At 47.7% G+C, this 27,989-nt stretch overlaps 1 protein-coding gene across 3 annotated transcripts in view; it reads left to right on the plus strand.

The window, feature by feature from the left end:
• FHL2 (four and a half LIM domains 2) overlaps window positions 1-27,989 on the plus strand; it is a 66,205-nt gene that overhangs the window by 16,308 nt on the left and 21,908 nt on the right. Inside the window, exons 1-2 of one of the 3 annotated variants that reach the window (XM_042931860.1) lie at window positions 15,262-15,304; window positions 27,611-27,790. In XM_042931860.1, the coding sequence (XP_042787794.1) occupies window positions 27,632-27,790 (159 nt within the window). In that variant the 5' untranslated portion in view covers window positions 15,262-15,304; window positions 27,611-27,631. Of the gene's footprint in view, window positions 1-15,261; window positions 15,305-18,593; window positions 18,832-27,610; window positions 27,791-27,989 lie in introns of those variants that run through there. The other 2 variants (XM_042931861.1, XM_042931862.1) reach the window with 2 other exon arrangements.

Genomic DNA, 27,989 nt, shown 5'->3' on the forward strand with positions numbered 1-27,989 from the left:
TTTTTTTTTTTATTTATTTTTGGGACAGAGAGAGACAGAGCATGAACGGGGGAGGGGCAGAGAGAGAGGGAGACACAGAATCGGAAACAGGCTCCAGGCTCCGAGCCATCAGCCCAGAGCCTGACGCGGGGCTCGAACTCACGGACCGCGAGATCGTGACCTGGCTGAAGTCGGACGCTTAACCGACTGCGCCACCCAGGCGCCCCTTATGCTTCTTGATCTTGGAAAATTTCTGCCCATTTTTGTCAAAGGGTGAAACAGGAGGGAGCACACAGAGAGAAAGGGAACAGTGGAGAGGCTTTGCCTTTGCACTTTTGAGAGTTTATTTCTTTTGCTAGTTGAGAAGGAGAGACTCTAAGGAGACACAGTGGGTGTTCAGAAACTGGTAACGGCTAAATGGCTTGCTCAGGAGGCAGTATGAGGGAAGCGAAACGATCCAGCAGGACCTGGGTCAAACACTCTCTTGATCTGAATGCTGCCCACACCATTAACTCGGATCTGGGGCACATTAGTTAGCCTTTGTGCCTCAGTTTTCTCATCTGTGAAACCCCTCTATGTTGTTTCCTTTAGTCTCATCAGACTTCTTAGACTGACATCTCCACATCCTCAATCGCCATTGACTCAACCTGACTCAACTTGGCTTTGCTGTCACTTCACTGAAATGGATGTCAAAAGTCAACCAACAGCCTCCATATTGCCTCGTCCAGGGAACTCCCAGCAGCCCCTAGTTTATTCAACACTACTGGCACTATTCCTAGAAATACTTTAGTGGTCAGCCTAACCACTGTCTCCCTGGACCCCCCACCCCACCTTTCTCAGTCTTTGTGGACTTCCTCCCTGCCTGTCCCTTAAACCTTAGAGGTTGTGGGAACTTGATCTTTGACCCACTCCTCACAATCCACCATCCTTCTTGGGAGACTTATTCTATTGTGTTTGTTTATTTGTTTGTTTGTTTTAAATTACCATTTGGTTTATGGCCCTTATGTCCATCTCTCCAGTTCTAACCTTCCCCCTTGAATCTCAGGTTCAGACAGGTTTGAAAAAGCTCTTTGTATGGCCATCCCCAAAGTGCTTCAGTCTCGGTAGGTCAAAAGTGAATTCATCAAACTCGTCTTTCTATTTTCCTGATGATGGTGGTAGCTTACAGTTACCCAAGTCAGAAGGTTGAAATTGTCTTAGACTCATCTTCAGTATCCAATCATCTATGCCAATTTCTACTGATTTGACATCTTTAAAAAATTCTTGAAACTCATACTCTTTCCCCATTCCTACTACTACCTCCCTGCCTTCTTTTCACAGTACCAGCACAGCAGCCTGCTGTCCTGGATTGGCTTTCCCAGCAGTAGGGTCTGAGAGGAAGCGGAGAAATGGGATAGGGAAGGGGAAGAAGGTATAGAAGGACATGGTTTCAGGTCAAGTGCCAGCTTCAGCCTGATCCCGCATAGACACTCTTGGGTGTAGACCATGCCTTGGGTTTGACTCAGCCTGAGGAAGGGAGGTGGGCTTTCACATTCCTATACCAGTCAGTTTTTGCGAAGGACACCCCAGGAGGAGTAACGGAGCCTCAGTAGCCCAAAGGCAATAAAAGGGACCCACAGGAACCCAACGGGATCTAGGCAGAATGCTGACAATATCTCCTTACACCTCCTAAATGAGCCCTTGGTAGATTTCTATACTTCAGCCACATTTATCTACCAAAGTCAAAGAACTGGCCAGGTCAGCCTACTACTTAAACTCTTTCAAAGACTTCTAATCTCTTAGGAGCACTCTGTGAAAACTGGTTTTCTTCCCCATCTTAATAGGTATCAGAACTAGACAGGGGGAGGGAGTCTGTGTTAAAATACAGCATGGTCTCCTGAAGATTCACGCTGCACACCAACTCATGAAAGGCTCTGAAAAGTCCTGCAGTAAAGAAACCTGTTCACTAGTTCAGCCAAGGAATTATTAGCCCAATCTGACCTTAACCTGAGTGCTTGCTTGTGTGTGTCTTGTGGGAGGCACTTCCTACACACCACTGTCTGCAGACCTGGGTGGGAAGTGCTGACCTGTAGGACAAAGTTCCTCAGCATAACACATGAGGCTCTCCGTGGGCTGGCCTCACCTCCTCTCAGCCTCATCCCTGGCTCTAGTAATGCTGAACTGTGCACCAAGCCTTGACACAGACCTTGTCACGTCACAGGGGCCTCTGTGTCCCATTCATGCTGTGCAGCTGAGTTGCCGTCACAGCTCAGGTCTGTTGACATCCATTCTAGGAAGCCTTCCTGAGACCCTGCACCAGTCGGGGTCCTCCAGAGAAACCGAACCAGATTATGGAGACTGAGAAGTCCCAAGATCTGCAGGGTGAGTAGGCAAGCTAAACACTTAGGGGAGCCAATGTTTCAGTTTGAGTCCCAAAGCAGAAAACAACAACAACAACAACAACAACAACAACAACAACAACAAAACACAAAAACAAAAACAAAACCCTGATGTCCCAGCTTGAAGGTAATAGGGCAGAAAATATTCTCTCTTACTCTGCAGGAGTCAGTCTCTCTGTTCTGTGGACCATTAGGGATGGCAATCTGCCTTAGTCGGTCTACTGAATCACGTGTCAATCTCATCCAAAAACACCCGCATAAAAATACCCAAAATGATGTTTGATCACCTAACTCTCTGGGTAACCCCTGTGACCCAGTCAACCTGACACATAAAGTTAACCATCACGGATGTAAGTGTATTTCTTGCGTTCCCGTCACTTTTTTCTACATCATGTTTTTACCATCTCAACCATTTTTTAAACATTTATTTATTTATTTTGAGAGAGAAACAGAGGGGGGGAGGGGAGTGGCAAAGAGAGAGGGAGAGAGAGAGAATGCCAAGCAAGCTCCATGCCATCAGCACAGAGCCCAACAAGGGGCTCAGTCTCCAGAACCAGGAGATCATGACCTAAGCCAAAATCAAGAGGCAGATGCTTAACCAACTGAGCCACCCAAGTGCCCCTCATCTTAACCATTTTTAAGTGTCCAATTCAGTAGTGTTAAGTGTATTCACACTGTTGTGCCACAGACCTCCAGAACATGATCCTCTTGTAAAACTGAAACCCTGTACCCATTAAACGATAACTGCCCATTCCTTCTTCCACCTGCTCCCAGCCCTGGCACCAACCATTCTATTTTTTTTTCTGTATGGATTCAAAGACTCTAGGAACCTCATGTAAGTGAAATTATTCACTTGTCTTTTGCGACTCGCTTCTTTCATATAGCTTAATGCCCTCAAGGTTCATCCGCGTTGTAGCATGTGACCCAATTTCCTTTCCTTTTAAGGCTGAGTAATATCCCAGTGTGTGCATTTTGCTTATCTCTTCATCCGTTGGTGGACACATGAGTGGCTTCCACGTTGCGACTGTTGTGAGCAGTGCTGCGGTAGACATGCGCGTGCAAACATTTCTTCGTGACTCTGCTTTCAATTCTTTGGGATACATACCCAGAACAGTTTTCATATCTTAAATCAGACCAGATCTTATCGGAATTTCGTCTTTACCCAGCTGGCTCCCTCCCTTCCGGTCACACTGGACTTTAAGCTTTGGAAGGGAGGGGCTGAGTTTGATTCATGCTGGCAGCATGGTGAGGGTGAATTACTTAGCAAATAGCAATTTCCTGTCCAGTAGTTTCCTTGTGCCCACCGTCTTCAATGCGATTGCCACGAGGAGGGTATTGTGAGCTTTCAATGTCAGAACAGTCCCACATTCCAGGATCATTCACAAATTCTCCATTTCAAAGATTAGGAATCTGGGTGAGCAGGGGAAAAGGATTCTCACTAAAACCAAGAGTAAGGGACAAGGGCTATCATGATGTGCTTGAAAAGAATTGAGGAAAAAAATGTTGCATGTTACATTTTGTTTTCTTTAAAAGTTGCTCTGAATGAGACATCATTGATCTTTGGTAATACTCTTTCTATAGTTATAATTTGCTTTTATTTCTGAAAGTTACATCTTAAGACTAACTCAAAGGTAATACTAGGAAGTTACGCTGATGACCTTTAATTTTGTTCTACAGTTTAGGATACAAAGGGTGTCAGTCTGCCTTAGTTTTTGGATCAGTTTTATGACTGAAATGAGAATGAATGAATCTGAACATCTAAAGTGATGAAGGCGGGGGTGCCTGGCTGGTTCTGTTGGTAGAGCATGGGACTCTTGATCTCAGGGTTGAGTTTGAGCCCCACATAGGGCACAGAGCTCACTGAAAAAAATAAACAAATAAAGTGATGATGGCAGTGTGCACACATGTGCTGCTCACGGGGCCCATTGTGTAGTTCTTCATGGACGTTCATATTCCTCATCTCCTGCTTTTAAATTCCATGAGGATTTCATAAATGAGCCATGGGTTCAGGGCCAAAATGGCAGACATTTTGTGAACGATGAGACGGAACTTGGAAACCTTAGAATAAAAATCCTCTTTGTATGGATCCCACGACATCTTACCTGAGGTTGGCTTAATATGCAGTGTGCCCATTCCCAAAAGAACTCAGCATGCTTCTATCACATAACGTTTTCGAATGCTCGAAGCTGTGACCACTGCCTTCTGCATTCAGCTTCACAGCGCTGTAAGCTTCTATCCCAAAGAATTACTCACCTCACTGCTCCTCTCCTGAGCACTTCAGCATTTCCTTCTCCCTGAGTGGATCCCTTGGCTGCCAGCATAACAGAAACACAAGCTGACACAAGAAAACGTACATACCATAAACTTCCCTCTGCTTACCTGTGCCAAGAAATCCTTCTGGTCTGAGTAAGGCAATCCAACGTGTGGTTTTCGACACCAACATCATCTAGCAGTGTGATATATGACATGTTTCCCAGAGATGAGCAGTTAGAAGAGACTTGAAAAGGCATTGCCCTAATAAATCTGCTGGTGGGCAGCTTACCAACATTTGGAGCACTAACTATTGAAGGACTAGGCCCTACAGTGATGCCCACTTCGGCTGTGTGGCCCCACGTCTGTTTGGGGTTATTTCCCTCATCGGGGCACGGGCTCTGTTATTGTCAGGATGATTGATGAAAGGAGAATGACTCCAGGCTTCTAGAAAGTGGAGGAGTTGCCTGGGTTTAAAACTCAGGTCTCTGTGTAGCTCAAGCTGCTTCCATTTGGGAGACGAACCTCTTACACTGCCCTCCTGCTTCCCGGTGTCCTGACCTTGGTGCGAACACCATCTTTGGTGCTCTGCTTCCCAAAGCACGCACCCTGCTCCCAGCTCTGCCGGGGGGCACATGGTAATTGCAGTGTCCCCACCCCAGCCTGGTGACCAGGCCAGGGATCCTGGTATTCCTCATCCTCTGGAATGTCCTTTCATTCCAGTTAACTTGGCCTCAAGCCTTTGTGGTAGGAACAAGGCAGGAGTCGGCTTGTCCTCCTGGCAGAGACACTTCTACGGAGCTACAGCTTTGTTACCTGCTCCCGTGGAAAAGTGCAGTCACATGCTTTTCCAGCCTGATTCCCCAGGCAGCTCCAGCCCCACCCCCCCTGCCCCGGAGTGTCCACACTGGACGAGAGGCAGCTCCAGGCTGAATCTGATATTACCCCTCTGCCTCTTCTCTCTAGGACCAAGAACCTCGATAGGCATTGAAACAAGAACATCATCATTTACTACTGCATCGTAAATAGGACTTGCTATAGTAGCAAGACCAAAGGATAACTTCTGTTAGTCCTACACACAGCTATTTTAACAACTCCCGAACAAAATGTACCATTTACCGTGACCTCGGGTCACTTAGGTTGACCTAAGAAGCTGGTAAATGCCCTCTGCCCCTCCCTGATTTGCTCCCTTGCAGGGCTTATAACGTCATGGCCTCCCTTGGAATGGCCGAAACTAAGTGTGAAGCTGTGTCGTGGAGAGAGTTTGGGGGTAACTGCTGCCTCTTCCTCTGAAACCATTCCCAAATTCCAGGGATCGGCAGGTGAACAGTAGCCTGTACCTTGTCTGTCCACGTGAATTAACTAGCCATGTGCGGGCTTCTTGTGTATTTCCCAGGTGGAAGCCTGCTTTCACTTGCTTTTACCCTCTCTTCCTCTCTCCTTCCCTCACTTCTCTGTTGTCTCACCCACGGTGTCTTTTTGTTCTCATTTGGACCAGTCTACCCAGCAGGCCTCCGCGGCCCCTTCTCCGTGTCCCAAAGCTCGGTTGCAGAAACATTCTTGGCCTTTGAGTCACAGCCCCCTCTCAGCCCTCCAGGCCACCACCTCCGGCCACCACCTCCGGCTGTGTCCTTGGCCCGTAGGGAGGCTCCCCACACTCCTGGTGACTACTGCCGGCTCTCCTGGCCTCCCCTGAACCAGTGCTCTGCTACCTGCCCCCCACCCCCCGCCGTACCATGTGGGATACAGAGCCCCCTAAAACCACCCCTCCTCCTAGAGTCCGAGACAGAAAAGAGAAGAAATGAATCTTCCAAGACTCTGCCTCTGATCTACACCCACCTCACTTTCTTACACACACACAAAAATGCCACCGTATCAGCAACCAAAAAAAAAAGAAAAAGAAAGAAAGAAAAGAAAACATGTGTTGAAACAGTGATGATGAATGATGGCTCCTCTAAACTCTGCATTCCAGAATCAGGGATGTCAAGTTTACACTCATTGTCTACTAGACCTGATTAGTTCTGCTCGAGCAAGGAGCCGCTGTCCTCCCTCTGCTCGTGCATGCCCTTTGCAAGTGAGCAAGAGAGACCCATCCAAAGTAAATGAGCTCTCACGGCAAGCCCAACCAGCTGTGGGAAAGGGCGCTTCCCAGAAGGTTCTGCAAGTGCAGGGTGTTGCTTCTAATCTCAGCTGGGAGATGTCCAATCTTATTGTCTGGCGATATGGAAGTCAACATGTGGATCCCATGACTTGGGAGTGTGGATGGCCACAGTGAAGGAGAGTACAAGCTTATTCATTTGGTCTACCTTTGGTAATGTTTATACATCGGCAATACGAGTGAATGAGGGAAATACATCAGTTTTTCTGAATGCGTGATTCTGCTGTAAAGCACATTTGGTGGGAAAGGGTGATCCTATGTGGGCTCATCTCTGCAGCCTGCTCATCTAAAGCACATTTCTGGGGTGGGGACACCCTTCTCCAGCAGAGCTGGATATCGCTAAATAGGCTACCGCAATTAGACCCTCTGACAAATGGCCTGCCAGACATGCCCAGGCAGCTGCAGAGGACAGAACCTTTATCAATTTCTGTGGGAGACAGAACCCTTGTTTTGTATGTTCCCATTTGTATAGACATATTTCCTTAACGCATTTAACAGCAAATCAAGCATGTCCCAAGCATCATTTTAAGCCAATGAATTCATTAATTTGGTTGCGAATGTGAATTAGCAACTGCAATTGTAAATTAGCAACCGAAACTGTGGCTTCCGTTTTGCATGGCAACTTGGAGGTTGTTCATTGTCCACGGATGAGCTGCTCTCTCCGAGGTTGAGGCAGGCCCAGGCAGGGGGTGACAGGGGCAGGCCAGGAGATGCAGCTCCCTCAGCAGGAAGAGCTAGACACTCAGAGGCAGAAGTGCTATCCTTCAACAGCCACTTGTGGACCCTCCTGCAGCCTAATTTCAGCTGCTTAAGGTCCCTTTGGAAGACAGCCCTGGGAGCACTCCAGCTAATGCTGGAAGAGCAGCTCTGGGATCACATCTGTCACTGCCGGGGAGTACAGGCCCTGCATTTCGCTTTAATGCAAGGGTTTGCAAGTCTGATCGCAGTGCAAAGCCCAGATAACTGGTCTGCCCAAATGGGCCATGGGATGAATTTGGCTGGTTCCAGGAGGCCCATCTGAGCCCTTGTATGGCAGCCCCACATTGGTTTGGGCATTTTCAGGAAACCTGAATTGAATTCAGTGGATAATGACCAAGTTGCAGAGAACGCAGAAATGAATGTCTCCAACCTTGGCCATAAGGGGCTCACAGTCTTACCTCTATTGTTATAAACAAGGGAAGGACAAGACAGTATGGAATGGTCAAAAGCAAGGCTATTGATGGGTACTCCAGGCAGCTTTCCCAGAGGAGATACTTTATCTGTGTTTCAAAGGAGGCACAAGAGTTTGCCAGGCAGAACAGAGGGAAGAAAGCTATCTTTTCTCACTGGTGGCAGGTGGAACATGTGGCAGCCAAGAGTCTGGGTAGGAAGGGGTCTCAAGGACCTCCTGACTTAGGAGGGAAGTCCCTGTCCTCCCGACCTGACTTTCCAAACATACTCTTCGAAATAGAAAACCTCTCAAGCAATACCTTCATCTGCTTTCAGCATGACCTGGAAACTCAAGGGACCTGTGTTGATCCAGGGAAACAGACATGTCACACAAACAGGGTGGGAGACAGAACTGGGTCCATAACATGGTAACAAGGTCAGGGAGCCAGGTGGTTATGATAAGGTCATCCGCAAGAGGAAAGTGTAATTTCAAATTGTTGAAAGGAAAGCAAAAGAAAGACAGTGGGGAGGGCAGGAAAAGAAAAGAAAAGAGGAGAGGAGAGGGAAGGAGAGGAGAGGAGAGGAGAGGAGAGGAGAGGAGAGGAGAAGAGAAGAGAAGAGAAGAGAAGAGAAGAGAAAAAGAAGGAAAGAAAGAAAAAGAAGGAAAGAAAGAAAGAGAGAGAAAGAAAGAGAGGGAAGGAGGGAGGGGGGAAGGAGGGAGGGGGAAGGAAAGGAGAAAAAAGAATGAGAGGGAGGGAAGGAGAGAGGGAGAGAGAGGAAGGCAGGAAGGAAGGGAGAAAGAGAGGGAGGGAGGAGAAGAAAGAAAGAAAGGGAGAAGGAGAGAGAGAGGGAAGGAGGGAGAGAAGAAGGGAGGAAGGAAGGGAGAGAGAAATAATGGGAGAGAAGGAAGGCGAGAGGGAGAGAGAGGAAGGCAGGAAGGCAGGGAAACGAAGAGGCATTTACTAAGAGTTTAAGGAAAGCTAATGAAGGATTTGGGTATCTGACAGTGATTTGCCACTGGAGCCCCTGATCCCTGCAGGAGGCAATGACTAATCTGGAACTGTTACAGAATAATTCCTCAGCATCTCTAACTGTGCAGAAGTTTCCAAAAATATTTGTGCGGTTAGGATGGCCCAGAATTTTAAAAGATTCTTTGGGGGGAGGGGGACAAATAGTACTGCCAGGATACTCCGAAGGTCAGACATTTTAGGAAATCTTTTCCCGGTATTTCAGCGGTGAAGTACCATTACAAGGATGAGCACAAAGCCCGGCCCTTCCAGAAAGCTCTGTTGAGCCTCTCAGGACGGATGTTAAAGCACTTTCTGAACCAGGCGGAAGATAGCCCTCCCCTTGTTTTTTTAGAAGAACATAAGGCAACATAAAATAAAGTTCTTCATCACACACAAACGTCACACAACACGCTGTGGAGTCATTTCTATGACAGGAGACCTTTTAGAAAATTGTCAGTGGTTGATTAGCCATAAAAATAACTTCTAGAAGGACTAGATAATTTCAAATAACTCTTGGAGGAGAGAAGAGAGGTCATCGTTTGTTTTAGAGGTTAAGTAAAAAGGACACACAAAGGTCACATGTGGCACACATACCCAGCTTCCCCCTGGGCTAGAGCCCTGCCCCACCCTCCCCTCCGGGCAGCCCAGGTTCATCTTTGCTAGAACACTGGATTTTCGTTAATGACCCTGATCAAAGTGGAAATAGTACAGAGAGGACTTTGGTGGCAGGGAGAGAGAGTGCCGGGGATTAAAAATTACGGGGCTGGGTCAAAGTTAATTCACAAAGAAGAACCGTGACTTCAGTGTGGGTCAAAGTCAACATTCTGAAAAAGAAGGGAGCACCCTCCCATTTCAGGGACCCCAGGAAGAACTGTCAGAGGCCACACAGACAAGTGCTTCCGGTATTTTAGGGAAGAAAACATGGTGCGTTCAAAATAGGATGTTGCCAGGTTTGTGCACTGTTCTTTTAAACGGGTTTTGGAAGAGCAGACAGAGGAAAAAAGAGTAAAACTGTTGGCAGCCAGAGAAGTGACTGGGTTATTGAAGAAAAAAGCTGAACTCAGAGACAGGAAGATCTCAGACAAGAAGCAAATGTTTTCAGGGCCCACATTAGAAAGTTTTCATCTGAAACAGTTCAGTAACATTTCCTGATCCACAACTGCCCTTTGAGCCTGACAGAAATGAACTGTGGTGTGGACGGTTTCATTTTATTGGCCATTAGGCTGCCAAACAGAACCTTTCTTAAATGAGTTATCAAAGCCACAGTGGAAACTTGTATGAAATGCTCCAAATAAGCTTTAACCAATAATGGCAAACTCAGAAAAGCATGGAGCAGTTTGTGGATTTGGCTCGAAGCCAGACATGTTTTGAGGTTTTGAACACTTGTGACTATTTGCATCCAGTAAATCAGTTTGTGCAAAAGAGAGAACAAAGCAATGGGATATGGAAACTCTGCATCTTAAGAATGAGCCAAGCCTTTCCCTCCTAACCAGAGCACAGCCAGAGCGGGGAGGGGAAGTGAAAGAGTTGGCTTTTTTATGAAGGGCTGGGCTTTTCCTGAAAGTCTTAACAGGCAAAGGGGCAACGTTTAGAACAAGCTACAAGAACAGAGCTGTAGTATAACCAGACCAAATTCCTCAGTTTGCTGGAGGGGACATTGGGACCAAGCTCATGGGCACAGACAGGTGAGCGTCCTGCCTGCACGGTCGACTTTGACAGAGGTGTTCCTATTCTATCCAGGCAAATGATACTTTTAGAAAAAGTGAGCCCATGTGTCTTAGCCAGCATCCTGGGGTGGCGCTGTGTCATGGGTAGGCAGACGCGCACGGACCTGCCCCCGACCCCTTTTCCCTCCTGGGAGCATAGCAAGAACTCAGGGCTGACCGCCAGCTTTTATGATGTTAGACACTCACCCTCCAACTATCTGAGGCAATTAAGAATGATTACCTCTGAATCAAGGGCAAATCATCCAACAGCTTCCTGCCCAGGCTTTGAGTGGGCAGAGTTCTGCCTGTGAGAAGTGCTATAAAAATCCTCATTGAAATGGCCAGTTAGGGTAAGGACATAGGGAGGTCTGACCTTCCACCCATGTTTTTGTGTTGTCCCTTTCTTCCCGGTGATGGTCAGGTCTCCTAGTACCCTGGAGGTGGCCAAGGTCAGGAGGAGGCCCCTGCCTGTGTGCCCCTCACCCACCTGCTCCCCCCACCATCAGGTCTGACTACCCTCCCAGAAGCAGTGCCTTCCTCTCAGGGCCTTTCAGAAGAGAGGAATTAGGCTTCAGATCTGTATCACTGACATACAGGCTGCAAGGGTTTGCCTTGTGAATTTTCTGCCTGTACTTCCCTCCTGTAAGTACCTGGCAGAGGAATACTTGCACTTAATTGGATTTTAGAGTTCCAAAGCCCAGTCTATGTTTAGTGAATCTATTTCCATTTCCCCCACCCCTAGAAACTAACATGTGGGTTTCTGGTAAATTACTTGTGTCCAGAGTTGGAAACCCTAGGGAGTATTTTACCTCAAGGCACTATTAGTCATCAGAATTACCTGGAGGCCTTGTTAAAACACAGAGAATGTTTACTTCTAACCATTTTCTGGTTGACCCTGATGCTGCTGGTCCCTGGCCATACTCTGAGAACCGCTGGCTCACTCCCTACAGCCTTCCCTCTCTTTCCCTGCTTCCTAGCTACCCCATCCCTGAAACCACCCCCGCGGCAGAGGAAGAAGTTAAGGCATGGTGGCTGAGGGAATTACAGGAGAGTTGAAATTAACATGAGAAGCGTGAACTACCTCTCACAGTTGCCACTGTGCCTTTCCCAGAGAATATATTTTCTTAATTTCTTTTCTCCATGAATTAGGCTTGTATCCGCAGCAGAGAACTTTTCTCTCAAAAAGACAAATCTTTTATCTTTAGAATACAACCTCAACTTTATTCCTTCCTTCTGGATGAGAACTAAGTCTGTTTCCTTCCCTTTTTTTAATTGAGATATATGGAACGTATAATATTATATTAGTTTCAGGTGGACAGCATGCTGATGTGATATTCAAAGATACTACTAAGTGATCACAATAAGTCGAGTTAACATCCATCACAGTTACATTTTATTCTTGTGATGAGAGCTTTTATGATCTACTCTCTTACCAACTTTCAAATATACAATACAGTATTATTAGCGATAGTCACCATGCTATCACATCCTTAGGACTTACTTTACAACTAGAAGATTGTACCTTCTCACCACCTTCACATTTCCCTCTTATTCCGAATTCATCTCCACTTTACCATCAAATAAAATACCATGGAATATGGGCTGCCTGGGTGGCTCATTCAGTTGAGTAGCTGACTCTTGATTTCAGCTCAAGGCAGGATCCCATGACTCTCCAGAGTTTGATCCCCAAGTGGGGCTCAGTGCTGATAGTACAGAGGCTGCTTGGGATTCTCTCTCCTTCTTGTTCTCTGACCTTCCCCCACTTGCTCACGTGTGTGCGCGTGCGCTCTTTCTCTCTCGCTCTCGCTCTCTTTCTCTCAAAGTAAATAAACTTAAAAAAAAATTACCATGGAATAAAAGCTCATATTTACTGAGTGCCTACTATGGCCAAGGACTGTGCTAATACTGGTTAGTGGTTTATGAGTCATCTCAAAGGATCTTTCCAACAATTTTGCCAAGTATGTTATTCACCCATTTTACATGTGAGCAAACTGTTTTTAAAATAGTTGTCCTTTGGCTAAAATTGTTCAGAAAAGTACGTATCATTCAGCTTAGAATTGTATTTCTCTTGCCACTATTTCCAGCAAATCTTGATTTTCTATAAATTCTATTTAACAAATTTGCTTCCTATTTGTCTTAAAAAGGAGCACATGTTGCTTTGATTGGAAAAATATGGTTATGTTTTGAATATTTACACAGCTCAAAGTTTAAAAGAAACAAAAGGGTATAGAGTAAAACTCAGTCGCCCTTCCCCTCCTGACCCCAAGCTCCCCAGATCTCCCCAGAGACCGCTATTACTAACATACGTGATCTTCCTCTCTTCCTTTCTCAACACAAATGGCTGGTTACTATCTACTGTTGTTTCCATGGACATAACTGGGAGATCAAATCAATAAATATAGCTACTTTGTTCTTTTTAACAGCTATGAATAGAAATAACTCTAAAATATTTACCATATTATACAACATTTAACTCGTCTCTGTTGATGAACATATAGCATGGTCCAATATTTTGCTGATACGAAGAATTTCACAAGGACTACTCTTGTATATGTATCAGTTTACACATGAGCAAGTCTATCTGTAAGATAATTTCCTGTAAGGGAAAATCCTGGGTCAAAACCAAATGGTATGTGCATCTGTAATTTAAAAAAAATGTTCCATTACATAATTTTTCAAGTATTACCAAAGGAAAGAGACTAGTATAATGAACCCCACACCCCGTCACCCAGCTTCAAGTTACCGGTAATCCATGGCTGATACTATTTCATATACTGGCCCCACCCCCCCCACCTCAATGTATTTTGAAACAATTTCAGACATAATGTTATTTCATTGGTAGATATTTTGGCACTATTTCTGAAAACCAGGGGCTTTTAAAATATGTGTATTACTTCATCATCACACCTAAAATAAATTAATACTAATGTATCAACATCATCAACTATCTTGTTAGGGCCACACTACCCCAAACTGTCTCATGAAAATTGATTTTTGAAATAGTTTTTTCTGCGTTTCAGAATCCATTCAAGTCCACGCTGTTCATTGCAGCTAGTTAAATCTTTTGATCCCTCCCCCACGCACCCCTACCCCCCCCCCAGATCATTTTGTAATTTGCAACTATACAGACAACAAATCTAGATAACTGTCTATACACACTTTGCTGAAGATACTGTCCTGCTCCATCAGTGGGAATGCAGGTCTGGAGCCCAAGCTCCCGTTCTTGTTGAGAACCTGTAGAGTCCAGGAGGAATGGGGGAAGGAAGGCTGGGTGGGCTCACAGCTGTGGCAAGTCTCAGCCCTCCGGGTTGGGGGGGTGGGGGCACTGGAGTGACTTTCTCTTCTTCAAACTACCTGCGTGGCTTTGCCTATGGAAAGACTCCAGGTCAAATCTCAGCCGGCCTAATTATTCTCAGGAGGCCTTGAGCAAATCTCTCTGAGCTGAGATTTCCTCACCATAAAACTGGAATATTAATCCTTATCTTAAGGGGGTGAGAATCAAAGGAGATCTCAGGTAGAGTGATAGCGGCTGGGACTCTCAAGTTCTGTGATTCCATGATGAAGACCCACTGGGAGTCTAAAATACCAGCAGACCCTTAGCATCCACAAAGAGAGAACAATCAAATCGTTCTTCCTCCTTTGAGGAGCACAGATTGTTAAATATAGCATGCCTGCCCACCGTCTTTCTGCTCTGCCTTTGCGGCGGCCCCATCAGCTCATCTTCCCGCGTGTCTGCGGGCGGAGGCTGGCCACCCACTCAAGAGCCAACATTTCTGTCTCGATGCCCCCCTTCCCCAGGCGTGGGACGCAGCCTGTGCCCTCTGTCCTGCAGGTTGAGCGGTGCCATCTGTCCCTACTAAGTGTGGGCTTCAGGCACAAGGGCTGGGCTTTCAGTGTGGGAGGCACTTTCTCCCCCTCACCTTTGTTTTCTCGCCCTCAAGGGAAGGACAGAACGTCCAAACAGCCCTCGGGCCCCAGGAGTTGGGGGTTGGGGGGGCGGCTGGCCCTTCCCCGAGCCCCAGCCCGGTGGAACAAAGAACCTGGCATTATCCATTCCTTTGGGCCATCTGCTAGGCGTAGGTCGTGACCGAGGGGGGTCTGCGGGGTCAGGCGGAAAAGGCCCAGGGCGCAAATACACCCCAGGCGCTGTCCTCCTGCCGCCGCACGAGCTGATCGGCGGCCCCCGGTTCAGCAGCCCGGCCCACCGCCCCCCCCTCAGGCTTCCGCGGGCCTGGCGTTCCCGGGACCCGGGCGTGGGGAGACCCCTGCCGCTGCGCCCCTGCCGGGCCCCCGGGGACGGCAGCGGCGGCCCGCGCGCGGCTCTGGCCCCAAACTCGGCCCTGTGAGCCGACGCCGGGGCGGAAGCTCCCGTAGCCCCCGTGCGCCAGAGACCCGGGGAGGGGGGGAGCGTAGCCCAAAGCAAACAAAGAGTCGGGGTCCGCGGGCGCGCCCCGGCCGCCGCACCCCCGCGCGGCTGCCCCAGCGCCGAGCCCGCGCCGCCGGCGCCTCGGAGGCGTGCGTCTCCTTATATGGTCAAATGACACGGCGGGGGTTCTCTCGGGCGGGAGCCGCCGCGCTCCACCCGGCCGGCCGCCCCGCCGCAAGCCCGCGCCGCCGCCGCCCCGGGACGCACGCCCGCCGGGTCCCCGGAGCCCGCCCGCGCCGCGCCGCGCCGTGAGTGCCTTCCGCCCGCGCCCTCCGCGGGGAGCCCACAGCTTGGGGACCAGGAGGCCAGGCCGCGTGAGGGCACGGGAGACTGGAGCCGAGACGCGGGGGAGACCCGGGAGAGGGGAGCGGAAGCGTGCGGACACCTGGGGAGGGGACCCCGGCCCTGGGGGCGACCTGGAGACCGGACGCGGGGGAGACCCTTGGAGAGGGAAGCCGAACCTTGGAGAGATCCGGGGAGAGGGGGGCGTCTGCGGGGGCGACCCAAGCGGGGGAGGGGAGCGGAACCGTGAGGACCCCTGGGAGAGGGGAGCACAGCTGAGGGATGACGTAGGCTGAGCGGAGCAGAAGCGTGCGGACACCTGGGAGAGGGGAACCGAGCCTGGAGGGAGACCCAGGAGAAGGGAGCTGAGCCTTGGGGACGCTCAGGGAGAAGGGAGCCAAGGCTTGGGGGAGACCCGGGTAAATGGAAGCTGAACCGTGGGGACTCCCGGGGAGAGGGAAGTGAAGCCGCGGGGTAGACCCCGAGAAAGGCCGTCCTGAGGGGAGTAGAACTGTGGGGACACCTGGGAGAGGGGAGAGTGGAGCTGAACTGTGTTAGGGAGGGCTGGGGCGCTGTAGTGGGGGAGGGGGGGGCAACGCTGGATCCTAGGGGTGGGGGGAGACCCATCGCCGGATCCTGGGAGGGAAAACATTGGTCCGAGTCCTGGCCAGGCGGGTCGCCGGGTGGGAGCAAGGGTACAGCCAACTCCCGGCGGGCCCTGGGTGAGGGCTGGCCGCGGGTCCGAGCGCGGGGAGGTGACCATCCCCGCCCTTCCCGGAGGCCAAGACTCTGGAGTGTGAGCGAGTGTGAGCGAGTTGTCGGGGCCAGCAAGCTGGTTGCCATCCACCAGTGGGGGTGTCCGAGGCATTTCCCTTAGGTCCAAAGATGGGCAGCTTGCGATAGGACCTCAGGCACCGACTTGGGCAGAACTTAAAAGACTGAACTATCAGATTTTAAAATATGGGCCTATTTTAAACGAGAAATACTCTGATCTTAAGTTCCACTTGTATGATATTTTAGCACACCTGAAATTTCGGGTTAAATGTTGTCTCTTAGGTAATCAACAATGAATCCTAGCTTATCTTCAGATCCCAGTTTGGGCTTCCATTGGAACTGGTCTAGCCCAGATTAAATGAAATGTATTCAGCTGCCTTCCATGATGTGCACTTAGGGGGTGTGCTCCCTTGCACTTACTTTGGGAGGTAATAAATCACAGTTTGGGTTTAGAGTCACGAGAACTGTGTTCAAAACGAGGCCAGCTACTTCTTGCACTAGCTTTGGTTACCTGTGTTTTGCAATAATATGTTAGAGGGGGGAAGTTCTGATATCCGGAAGGTGATTTACACCAAAGAACATCGGAAGCAAGTCTTAGAAGTACAGGGATTTCTAGCCTGACAATTCAACTTCCATAAAACCAAGGTACATTTATGTAAATTTGTTTCACAGTGTTTTCCTCTGAATTTGCTCACTCTGAATTTTTAAGGGTTATCAGTTAATTCATTTGACCCCCAAACAATGTGGGAGGTAGGGGTGCTGACCCCCCCCTTGCAGTTGAAAGTCCATGTATAAGTTTTGACTCCCCAGAAGTGTAATTACGGATAGCCTACTGTTGCCTCGAAGCCTTACTGATAACGTAAATAGTTAACATATTTTATATACTGTATGTATTGACCGCCGTATTGTTACAATAAGGTAAGCTAGAGAAAAGAAAATGTTATTCAGAAAATCATGAGAAAATACATTCACAGTGCTTTATTTATGGGGGGAAAAAGCTGCATATAAGTGGACCCGCACAGTTCAAACTTGTGTTTTTCAAGGGCCAACTGTATATAGAATTGGGTTTCTACAGTGTTTATTATGGTGCCATGTTTTAACATGCTTCTGCACAGCAGCACATTGACAAGGGCTAAATCAGGGTGCCTGGGTGGCTCAGTCAGTTAAGCATTGACTCTTGATCTCAGCTCAGGTCTTGATCTTGGGGTCGTGAGTTCAAGCCCTGCATTGGGCTCTGTGCTGTGCGTGAAGCCTACTTAAAAAGGGGGGAGGGGCTAAAGTGGTTTATTATAGATCAGGCACTGTTCTAGGCACTGACATTCAGTCTCATTCAGTCCTCACAAATATGCTGTAAGGCAGGTGTGGTAGGCTGGTGGACATACGAGGTTGGAACAAGGCTCCCTGACATCACATTCCTCGGAGTCTAGCTGTACAACCTTAGCTAAGTCACCTTATCTCTTGGTACCTCAGTTTCCTCAACTGGGAAACAGGGAGGTGATAGTGGCTTGCTTGAAGGGTTGTTATCAAGGCTGCATGTCATAAGCAGTGTATATATTGACATCATCTTTGTCTTTGCAGATAAAGTAAAGCACAGAGAAATCAGAATAACTTTGGCCCAAGGTTTCCCAGACAGTAAATGGTGGTCCTTTGATCTGACCCCAGGCAGCTTAACTGGAGAGGCTGAGTTCTAATCACTAAAGTACTGGGGGCATACCTGTATATTTCAGTGAGGCCTTATACTGCATACTTTGACCCATGAGTGCTTGTAAATTACTTCCAGTACTGCAGGAAATCTGGTTTGCACACAAAAAAAGCCCTGTGGGATATTGAAAAACAGTTCAGCTGGGCAGTAGGAGGCCTGAGTTCTATTTCTGTCCTGCATCAAGGGTGGGTTACCCAGCCTCTGGGGCTGGGATTGTTTCATTTGTCAACAAGGGGGCTGGAGTAGATAAGCTGCTCTCTGGCTCAGAGGCCCTAAGATACAAAGTTCCTTGAACTTGAGTGAACAAAAACAGATACGGGATACTTCCTGTGTAGTTTTATTATGAGAATTTTATCAAAGCCCATTTATCATATGGGATTATACTGAGAGCCCACTGCCTGAAGATGACCACCTTGACACAAAATTTTCCGGGCTCTTCTCTAGTGACCGAGAGCCTGGTCTTCCAGGAGATCAAGCTGGCACTGTGACTTTGGGGCAAGTTACCAGGCACCTCTGTTATCCTGAATTGTGGATTTCAACTTTGGCCCCTGTGATGGTTAATTTTATGTCAACTTGACTGGGCCGGCCACAGGATGTCCAGACAAGTGTTCAGACACTTCCTGGGTGTATCTATGAGGGTGTTTCTGGATGAGATTCACGTCGGAGTCTGTAGACTGAGTGAAGCTGATTGCCCCTCCCAATATGGGTGGGCCTCATCCAATCAGTTGAAGACCTGACCATGAAGGTTGAGCAAGTGGGAATTCCTCTTGCCTGACTGTTGGACTGGGATATCAATCTTTTACAGCCTTCAGACTCAGACTGAAAAGGAGACTACCTAAGAGGGCACTTTCCCTGCCTGACTGCAGACCTGGGATATTGGTCCTTTCCAGCCTTTGGGCTTGAACTGAAACTCAACTCTTCCTGGGTCTTGGGCCTGCTGACTTTTGAATTGTAACTGACATCATTGGCCCTTCTGGTTCTCCGGCCTTCCACAGATCTTGGGACTTCCATAATAGTGTGAGTCAATTCTTTGTAACAAATCTCTGTATATATATAAATATATATGTATGTGTATATGTATATGTATCTTATGAGTTCTGTTTCTCTAGAGAATCGAATACAGTTCTCCAGTAATTTTGCTTAAAAATTCTCCCACCAGCAATCAGTCTTGTTTTTTTTAAGATTCCATGGCTACTTTGCTACCGGTGGTATTGATTTTCTTTCTGCTATAAAATGTGATCCCCTCCTAGAGATCTAATGACACGTCTGGGCCGCGTCTGACGTGTCATGGTTCTCATGGGTGATTCTCACACCTCGTCTGAACTTGGACGTCATGTGTCATCACGCTCGTCCTTGGCCTTCATAATCCCTAAGTTTACTTCGAGTTAGTCTGTGGCTTAAGGATGTTTAGGCTGATGGTACTAAGTGAGGCAAGTGATGCCTGTGACGGTAAGAGAGGTGCTTCCCTGTTTCTTGTGGGTAAATAAAACGAATAATCACAGGGCATCCTTGACGTCTGGAAATATTTAGGTTTCTAGTCAAAAAGAAAATGGATCCATCTGGGTTCGTTGATACAGCTTTTGGAACAATGAGAATTGGCCAGCCTGTGGACAAAGTCGTAGGAGCTGTGCCAGCCTGTCCTGACGGGATCCCCATGCAGTGTCCTGAAGAAACACCATGAAGGAAAAGGACTGGGAGAAGGAAAAGGCCATGGGCGTCATGGGCCGTGGGGTTCGCTATAGAAAGAGGCTGGTAGGGGCTCATAGCAGATGGAAGGCCGGGCAGGCAGAAAGTACACAATGAGCTGCCTTTTGGAGACTGGGGCAGACTGATGAGAGAGAGTGAGCGGATCTCATTTTGTTCCTGTGGGAACAAAGCATAAATAATGTGTTTCCATGTTCCCAGGAAGGTGGTGGTAGAACTATAAGGTGGGGCCTCCCCCGAAGCCCCACCCTGGGGTGATTTATGAGCCTGAGGCAGCCTGCCATAATTATGCTTGTCTCGCATTGACTGAACTGACATGTTTTGAGATTAAATTACAAGCTAGTATCCTGAAAGTGATTTGAATTCTTTGGAGCTAGATCTATTCTGGAACTCTTTAAGAGATCGTATGTTGTATCCCAGTCTCCCAGTGCCTAAAACAGTACGTGGAGAATAGTGGTTACTTAATACATTCTTATCGACTGGATTTAAAAGTCCGTAGGACATCAAAGCAGTATTACCGTTCTTGTATCATGGACTTAAGGTCAGACACTGGGCATTTGTTATTTTCCCATTTCATTCTATTTTTCAGTATTCCAAAGGTAACCTGGAAGACCGTGGTTTACCTGAGTCAAGCATTGTCTCTCACACAAAACCTTTCATAAAACCATCAGAGATGAATCAAGATTTTAAGTTTTTGAAAGTTACTAGTTTCTATAACCAAATTATAAAACATCCCTGAGCCCGGCCCACATACTTGATAAAGGCTCATAATTAATCCGTACATATATCACATAGTGGTAGACCTTGTCAATCTTACACCTTACCAACCATCTAAAAATCGATTTCACATTGATTCTAAATACATAATTATATTCTTTCCAATAGCAAACTCTTTGAACTTGCACCTTGCTCTCGTCCACCATAATTTTGATTGAAAAAAAACAGTTCAGCTAGACGCGTTTTATAAACAGTGTTAGAAGTGAGCCATGTCTGTGTGTCAATACTACTTTTTTTTTTATGTATTTTGAGAGAGCACGTGAGCAGGGGGAGGAGCAGAGAGAGAGAGGGGAGAGAGAATCCCAAGCAGGCTCCGTGCTGTCAGCACAGAGCCTGATGCAGGGCTCGAACCCAGGAACTGTGAGATCCTGACCTGAGCTGAAATCAAGAGTCAGACACTTAACTGACTGAGACACCCAGGTGCCCTGTGTGTCAATACTTCTATCCATAGGAAAGCAAACTGGTGCAGAATGTTCTCTGGCTGCAGTTCCAGGTATGAGAGCCTGTGCCCTTGGACAAGGCCCTTGGATGTGTATATGTGTCTGTGCAGAACATCCAGCACCTTTGCCTGATATCTGGAACCTGTGGCAGGGTGTCTAGCACGTTCTTTGCAGAGATGTTTGGAAGCATCCAAGCTGGCTGGTTTTTGCTTCTTGACCCCACCAGGCCTCTCCCGGGCTGTGCAGCTGTGTGTACACATGGATGTAGAATCCAAACCCAGTAGGAAAAATTCTGCCTGCTGTGGAAGCAGCAGTTTATCTGGAAGGGGGAAAGAAGCCAGAGACAGAGGAGGAGGAATGAAGCTCAGGGTCAGTGACGTTAGGAAATTTTCACGGCATCAGATGCCAAACCGCATTACATTTTGGGTTTGGTATGCAACGCGGATCGTTCACATAACACGTCCCTCGTTTTCACTGTCGACTTTGGCCCACGTATTTGTACTCTCCATCCATTTCTTCAGTCACTCCACAAGTCTTTAGAAGCACCTGACCCTGTGTTTGTCACCTGCTGGCGAGGCCACAGCAGTATGCCTGCCTTCACAGCACTTACGGTTTGGTGAGGGACACAGGTGATCACAATGTCATGTAGTGTCGTGAAAGCATTGTATTAAAAAAAAATTTTTTTTTTTAATTTTAGAGAGAGAGAGAGCAAGTGGGGGATAGGGACAGAGGGAGAGAGAATGTTAAGTAGGCAGAGCCCACATGCAACAGACTGATTTTCTGAATTCTCTGCAAAAAGTTCTGTTTGACTGTTGACAAGCAATGGAATTTTCCAGCCTGGGTCATTTGAAGATGGACACGGTTTCAGCAGGGACTGACTTACGGGCGCTGCTGCTCAGTGTTGTGAGAAGGATTGGGGAATATTGCAGATTTCTCTTTAGGAATGACTGTTAGAGAAGTCTTGCAAACCAGGGCTAATGCAGAGAAATACTTGGGTCTCCAGGGGAAGAGGAAAATGGCACCTCAGGGGTCAGTTCGGAGTCGTAGCTGAATCAATGGAATTTAGAAGACAATGCCTATGGGCGACCTCTTTTGCAAACCCGGCTTTTTTAGGCAAGCTTCTGTGGCCCACCCAGCCTCCCTCTGGGAAGGCCAGGCCAGGCACCTGACACTCAGGGACTGGCCAGCCTGCCAGCCACCTCCCTGTATTCCCAAGACATTTCTCTGGTTAAAAAAAAAAAAAAAAAAAAGGGCATGAACTTCTTGCTCTTAATGTCCTTGTGTCTTTTCTACCTTGTTTATCCTCCGTTCTTTCTCCCCTTTTCTGTGTTTCTCTTCTGTGTTCCCAGCTCTGACACCCCCACTCTCAAACTTTGCTTCGTGGTTTTTAAATCTGCAAAGATAGGGGCACCTGGGTGGCTCAATCAGTTGAGCGTCCGACTTCGGCTCAGGTCGTGATCTCACAGTCTGTGAGTTCAAGCCCCGTGTCGGGCTCTGTGCTGACAGCTCAGAGCCTGGAGCCTGTTTCAGATTCTGTGTCTCCCTCGCTCTCTCTGCCCCTCCCCCACTCATGCCCTGTCTCTCTGTCAAAAATAAATAAACATTAAAAAAAAATTAAAACATTAAAAAAAACATTAAAAATTAAAACATTAAAAAAACATTAAAAATAAACAAAATTAAATAAATCTGCAAAGATAAAAATAACCCACCTATATAAGCCTGTGAACTTTTCTTTAAGTTCATTTATTTATTTTGAGAGAGAGAGAGAGAGCATGAGCGCAAGCAGGGGAGGGGCAGAGAGAGAGGGAGAGAGAAAATCCCAAGCAGGCTCCACGCCGTCATTGAGGAGCCCGATGTGGAGCTCGAACTCACGAACTGTGAGATCATGACCTGGGCCAAAATCGAGTCAGACGCTTAACCGACCAAACCACCAGGACCCCCTAAGCCTATGGACTGTGCATCACGGCTCCAGTGCACTCGGAGCCTTTGATTTTATACCTGCCCGAAAGCTGGCCCTCGGGGGAGACGCTGAGAACCCGGTGCCTGGGGCTCGCCTCACCCAGTGCAGTTAGCTGGGCCTGGAGCCACGCCTGTACCCTGCCAGCCAGCTTTTTCAAATGCCCAGCTCGTTCTGAGCTGGAGGGGGAATGACCTCAGAGAACGGCTTCCCCCTGGGAAGGGATGAGAACTCCAGGTTCAATGTAACAGCAAGTCAGCAGCCACGCCCTGTGTTCAGGTACGTCCTTGCACCCTGCCGCTCACCTTTCAGCACTTCTGTGTCCCAGGTAATGGCCGGGAACCCAGTCTAACCCGTCAGGGGGACGCGCAGGTTCAGAGGGGGGGAAGCCATGGTACACGAGGAGGTTGGGGGAAAAAAAATCCTTACAGAACCAGGGTGTCCTATTTTTATTTAAAGAAATGACTCGGAAGGAGACCCCGACACCCTGGAAACTTTCTAAGGAGTCACTGCCCCTCAGTGTCGTCTTCCTCACCCCCACTTGGCAAAGTTGGGCCTTTATGTGGTGAACTCTCAGCTGGGCCTCCTATTACCCATTGCCTACAGGGCAAAGCCAAGTTCACGGTCAAGAGTAGAGGCCCTCCTGTCTTTGAACTTTGACTACCTTTACAGCTTCCTCTACAAATACCCTACCCTGCTCCTTATCACCCCTCTGCCCTCTGCCCTCTGGCCTGCAGTCATCATCTGGCTTATCCTTCTCCAGCACAAGGAGAGAGACATGTCTGGGAAGCCTCTCCTGCCCTCCCAGAGGACCCTCATTGTGTCTCTCCATCATTGCCCTGAGCATAGAGCTTTATCATCTGATGCACAGTTGGCTGTTAAACAATAGGGGTTTGAACTGCACGGGTCCACTTGTACACCGATTTTTTTTTGTCCCAGTAAACGCAGTACATCACAGTAAACGTATTTGCTTTTCCTTACGATTTTCTAAGTGACGTTTTCTTTTCTCTAGCCTATTTCATTGTAGGAACACGGTATTTAATACATATAACATACAAAATACGTGTGAAGCAACTGTTTGTGTTATTGGCACGGCTTCTAGTGAACAGTGGGCTATTAGTAGTTAGGTTTGGGGGGACATCAAAAGTTACACGTGGATTTTTGACTGCTCAGGGGTTGGTACCCCAACCCCCGCGTTTTTCAGGGATCACCTGTGTATCTGTTTTCCACACTGGACTACGCGTTCTTTCAGGGAGGGCCTGTATCGTATTCATCTTTGTATCTCCAGCACTTTCCACAACCTCTGACACACAGTTCCAGCTCCACTGATGCCTCTGGAATGAATAATCAGGTGTTCTATAGATTTAAAAATACAAAGTTACGGGAACCTTCTAATGCAGGACGATACATATATGGGTTGGTTTTTTTTTTTTTTTTTCATTAAAAAGAAGCTTAAGATTGATAGTGTAACTTTAAATACACACTTTTTAAAAAAGAATGTTGTACGGGGCACCTGAGTGGCTCAGTCAGTTGAGCATCTGATCCTTGATATCGGCTCAGGTCATGCATGATTTCACCGTTTGTCAGTTTGAGCCCCGAATCAGGCTCTGCTCTGACAGCACGGAGTCTGCTTGGGATTCTCTCTCCTTCGCTCTCTGCCCCTCTCCCACTCGTCCACGCCATAGAAAGAAAGGATGGAAAGGAGAGGAGAGGAGAGGAGAGGAGAGGAGAGGAGAGGAGAGGAGAGGAGAGGAAAGGAAAGGAAAGGAAAGGAAAGGAAAGGAAAGGAAAGGAAAGGAAAGGAAAAAGAATATTCTATTTGGTAGCAGTTAATTAAGGGAAAATCGGTATTAAATACTCTGTGATAGAAGAGAAGCTCTTTGGGGGCGCCTGGGTGGCTCAGTTGGTTGAGTGTCTGACTCTTGATTTCGTCATGATCCCAAGGTCATGGGATCAAGCCCCATGTCAGGCTCTGCACTGAATGTGAAGCTTGCTTGAGATTCTCTCTCTCTCTCTCTCTCTCTCTCCCCCCTCTCCCCCACTTGCTTTCTCTCTCTCTCTTTCCATATCCAAAATTTAAAAAGATAATAATAAAATAAAAAAAGCAGGGAAGCTCTCTGTTTTCTCATTAGCTTATGAGCAACTTATTTTGACTCTCAGGGTCTGTGCTTCACATAATTCTCTGGGAACCCTCAAGAGGACCATCTCAGATCAACTGTACCTTTCTCTGCTCCTCAACAGTGATGGGTGTTCATTTTACACCTAAACCCATTGGTTTGACAGAAGTGCTCTCCTGATCCTTAAAATTGCAGTGACTTCTGAGGGAAGATAAGGAACAAGGTGGGAGGGAGATCCACCATCATGAGAATCCCATTTGGACCCTCTGAGCAGGTGGTCGCTACTACTCTAGTCCTGCTGGGAGTAGGTGTCAGTGCCAATGACATCTGTCTCTGGAGAGCCTCTGTCATACTTTGAGCAGATGGGGAGCCCTACCAGTTCTTAGAGTTTACTCCCATAGATGATTTCTGTCCCAGGCCTGTGGAACTGGAGGAGGTAGAAAGCACATGTGGCAGGTACCTGAACAGCATCATGATCATTACCTTGAAGGAAATTCACCCCCTTCACTGGCTCGAGAACATAGGAAAGGTCTCTGGAGAAGCGGCTGGTGCTGCTGTCTGCATCCTTTCCCTCGCACCATCTGTGCTTTGTCCGAACCCACATGGAACCACTTTTTGATTTAGACTGGGAGTTTGTTGTTTTCTAACTTGGATGGCTTTTCTCTAACTTTCTAACTTTTTGGGAAAGCTCATGTGAATCCTCTTTTCTCATTAATATTCCTGGGCCCTAGTTTCCTCCATCCGTAAAATGAGGCCGTTGTTGTAGATCCTCTCGAGATGTGTTTCCAGCTTTTAAAATTCTACAGTTTATCGTTCTGTCTCCTTTCATTATTCTTATTTCAAGCTCTCAAATCCTTACTCTTACTTACATTTTTGTGAGAAGAATAGGCAGGCCGCCTCTGGTTCCGCAGGTACATGGCAATGTTTATTGGAAAAATATAAATGTTGGAAACACAGCTCCCAATTATGATGATATAAACAATTGCCACTTTCAAGAGCCAATAACTAAGGAATTACAGGAAAGCATTGAATCTTCAGCCAACATAGCTGCCGCAACCCGAGATGGCCTGAGCACAAAGGATATTTATACATTGGGTTTCAGAAGACTAATTCAAGTGCGCAAGAGCTTCGTATTGTAATGTTATCACGAGAATATCCAGACAATGTTTTCTTTAACTCCGGGAAGAGCCGTTTAGAAGGCTGAATCCTGCCACATGTGTCCAGCTGCGCGTTTAACGCTCTTGGAAAAACATTGTTCTATAAACACAGAAATAACCAAGTACGGGTGCTTGAAGGAGGTTTAGTTCTTTGCTTATTGTTGTCAGGACCTTGGACATACAAGAGCACAAAATTAATAAACGCTATCAAATTTGCCGTGATCATAAACCAGGCAGCGATATTTTTTTTTTGCACCACAGGCTATTATTCCCGAATTTCACTCTTAAGATGGTTTGAAAGCCCTGGACATCGATCCCAGTGTAATTAGAGTTTGAGAAACATGGCTCAGAGTTACAGTTGTCAGTCTACCTGTTTAACAATTTGTGAACTGTGGGGCGCCTGGGTGGCGCAGTCGGTTAAGCGTCCGACTTCAGCCAGGTCACGATCTCGCGGTCCGTGAGTTCGAGCCCCGCGTCGGGCTCGGGGCTGATGGCTCGGAGCCTGGAGCCTGTTTCCGATTCTGTGTCTCCCTCTCTCTCTGCCCCTCCCCCGTTCATGCTCTGTCTCTCTCTGTCCCAAAAATAAATAAAAAACGTTGAAAAAAAAAATTTTTTAAAAACAATTTGTAAACTGTGCACACTGAGCAAATTACATATTGCCACTTGAGAAAATACTGAAGAAGACCGAGTCTGTGTTGTTAACGCCCCAGAGGCACGTCTCGTCCCAAGTACACCCATAGTGGCTTGTTTTGGGGGGCAGCTCTAACATGTTTGTAGGGGAACAGCACATGAGGTGAGCTGAGAAGCTCGTCCTGCCGTCCTCCTCCCCTCCTCGTCCCCTTCTGCCTGTGCACACTCTATGCTCACCCTGGAAAAAATGCAGAGTGACTGGCACAGAGATGCATTCTTGTTCCTCTCTGAAAGGCGCGAGGTGTTGCCTGGAAAGCCATTGACCGCAGTCACTGCATTTCCCACTGTGTGATAATCTCTGTTCTTGGAAGCCAGCCTTCCCCTTTATCCTGCTGTCTGGATTACCTGGGTCTCGAAAGGGTTATCTTTTCATAGGGAAGAAGTGACTCGTCCCCAGGGACGTATGGCAGTTTCTCTAGTGCAAGGGCAGGTTTTGCTTCCCAATGTCTTTTCAAGGTCAAGGGTAATGCTCTTTTGGCCTCTCAGGTTTACCAACTCCTGAGGCCCCTCCCTCTGGGCACTGGTTTCTTACTCTTCAAATTTATGCATGATAAAGGGGAGCTCATGGAAAATCTTTTTATAGAAATGAACATATTGTTTCTATCTCGGCCTTTCTATTTTGGGGGCAGGGAGAAAGGGAAGATGTGAGGCTGCATCACACGTTTGAAGCATAGACCCAGCCCTGCCCGGATGAGAGCTCTGTGTCCAAAATTGACAAAGCTTTTTGTGACACGGTCAACGAGAGAGGGGATGTTTAAGGCAGTGAAATGCGTTCAAGCAACAAAACGGCCCCCAAACTAATTTTTTTTTTTTAAGTATTACTGAAAATTCCAACCTTTGAAAGGGTGAGTTCTAGTTCTTTGCCCGGAGGGGATCCCATCCCTTGGCTAAAGATGACAGCAGAAAGGCATCAGGAGTGTGCTCACAGGAACCTGTATTTTCTCTTTCTGATAGGTTGTTGAAAAGCCGGGCATCATGATGACGGAGCGCTTTGACTGCCACCACTGTGAAGAATCTCTCTTTGGCAAGAAGTACATCCTGAGGGAGGAGAGCCCCTACTGCATTGGGTGCTTTGAGGCTCTCTACGCCAGCACTTGCGAAGAGTGTGGGAAGCCCATCGGCTGTGACTGCAAGGTACCCCTGCTCCCCCTGCCCCGGGCAGCGCCGAGCACTCCTGGATCCCTCTGTGCTCCCCCGAAACCACGGGCCTCTCTGTGTGGTTTGTGCTGGAGCCCGGACCCATGGGGCTGATTGAAATTCCGTCTCTTGAGCCCCCTCTGATGGGCTTGTCCCCTCCAAGAAGCCTCTCTGAGCCTCCTCCCTCTGGCTGGTC

This window comes from Panthera leo, chromosome A3, assembly GCF_018350215.1.
Source record: "Panthera leo isolate Ple1 chromosome A3, P.leo_Ple1_pat1.1, whole genome shotgun sequence".
In the NCBI taxonomy this organism is placed as follows: domain Eukaryota; kingdom Metazoa; phylum Chordata; class Mammalia; order Carnivora; family Felidae; genus Panthera; species Panthera leo.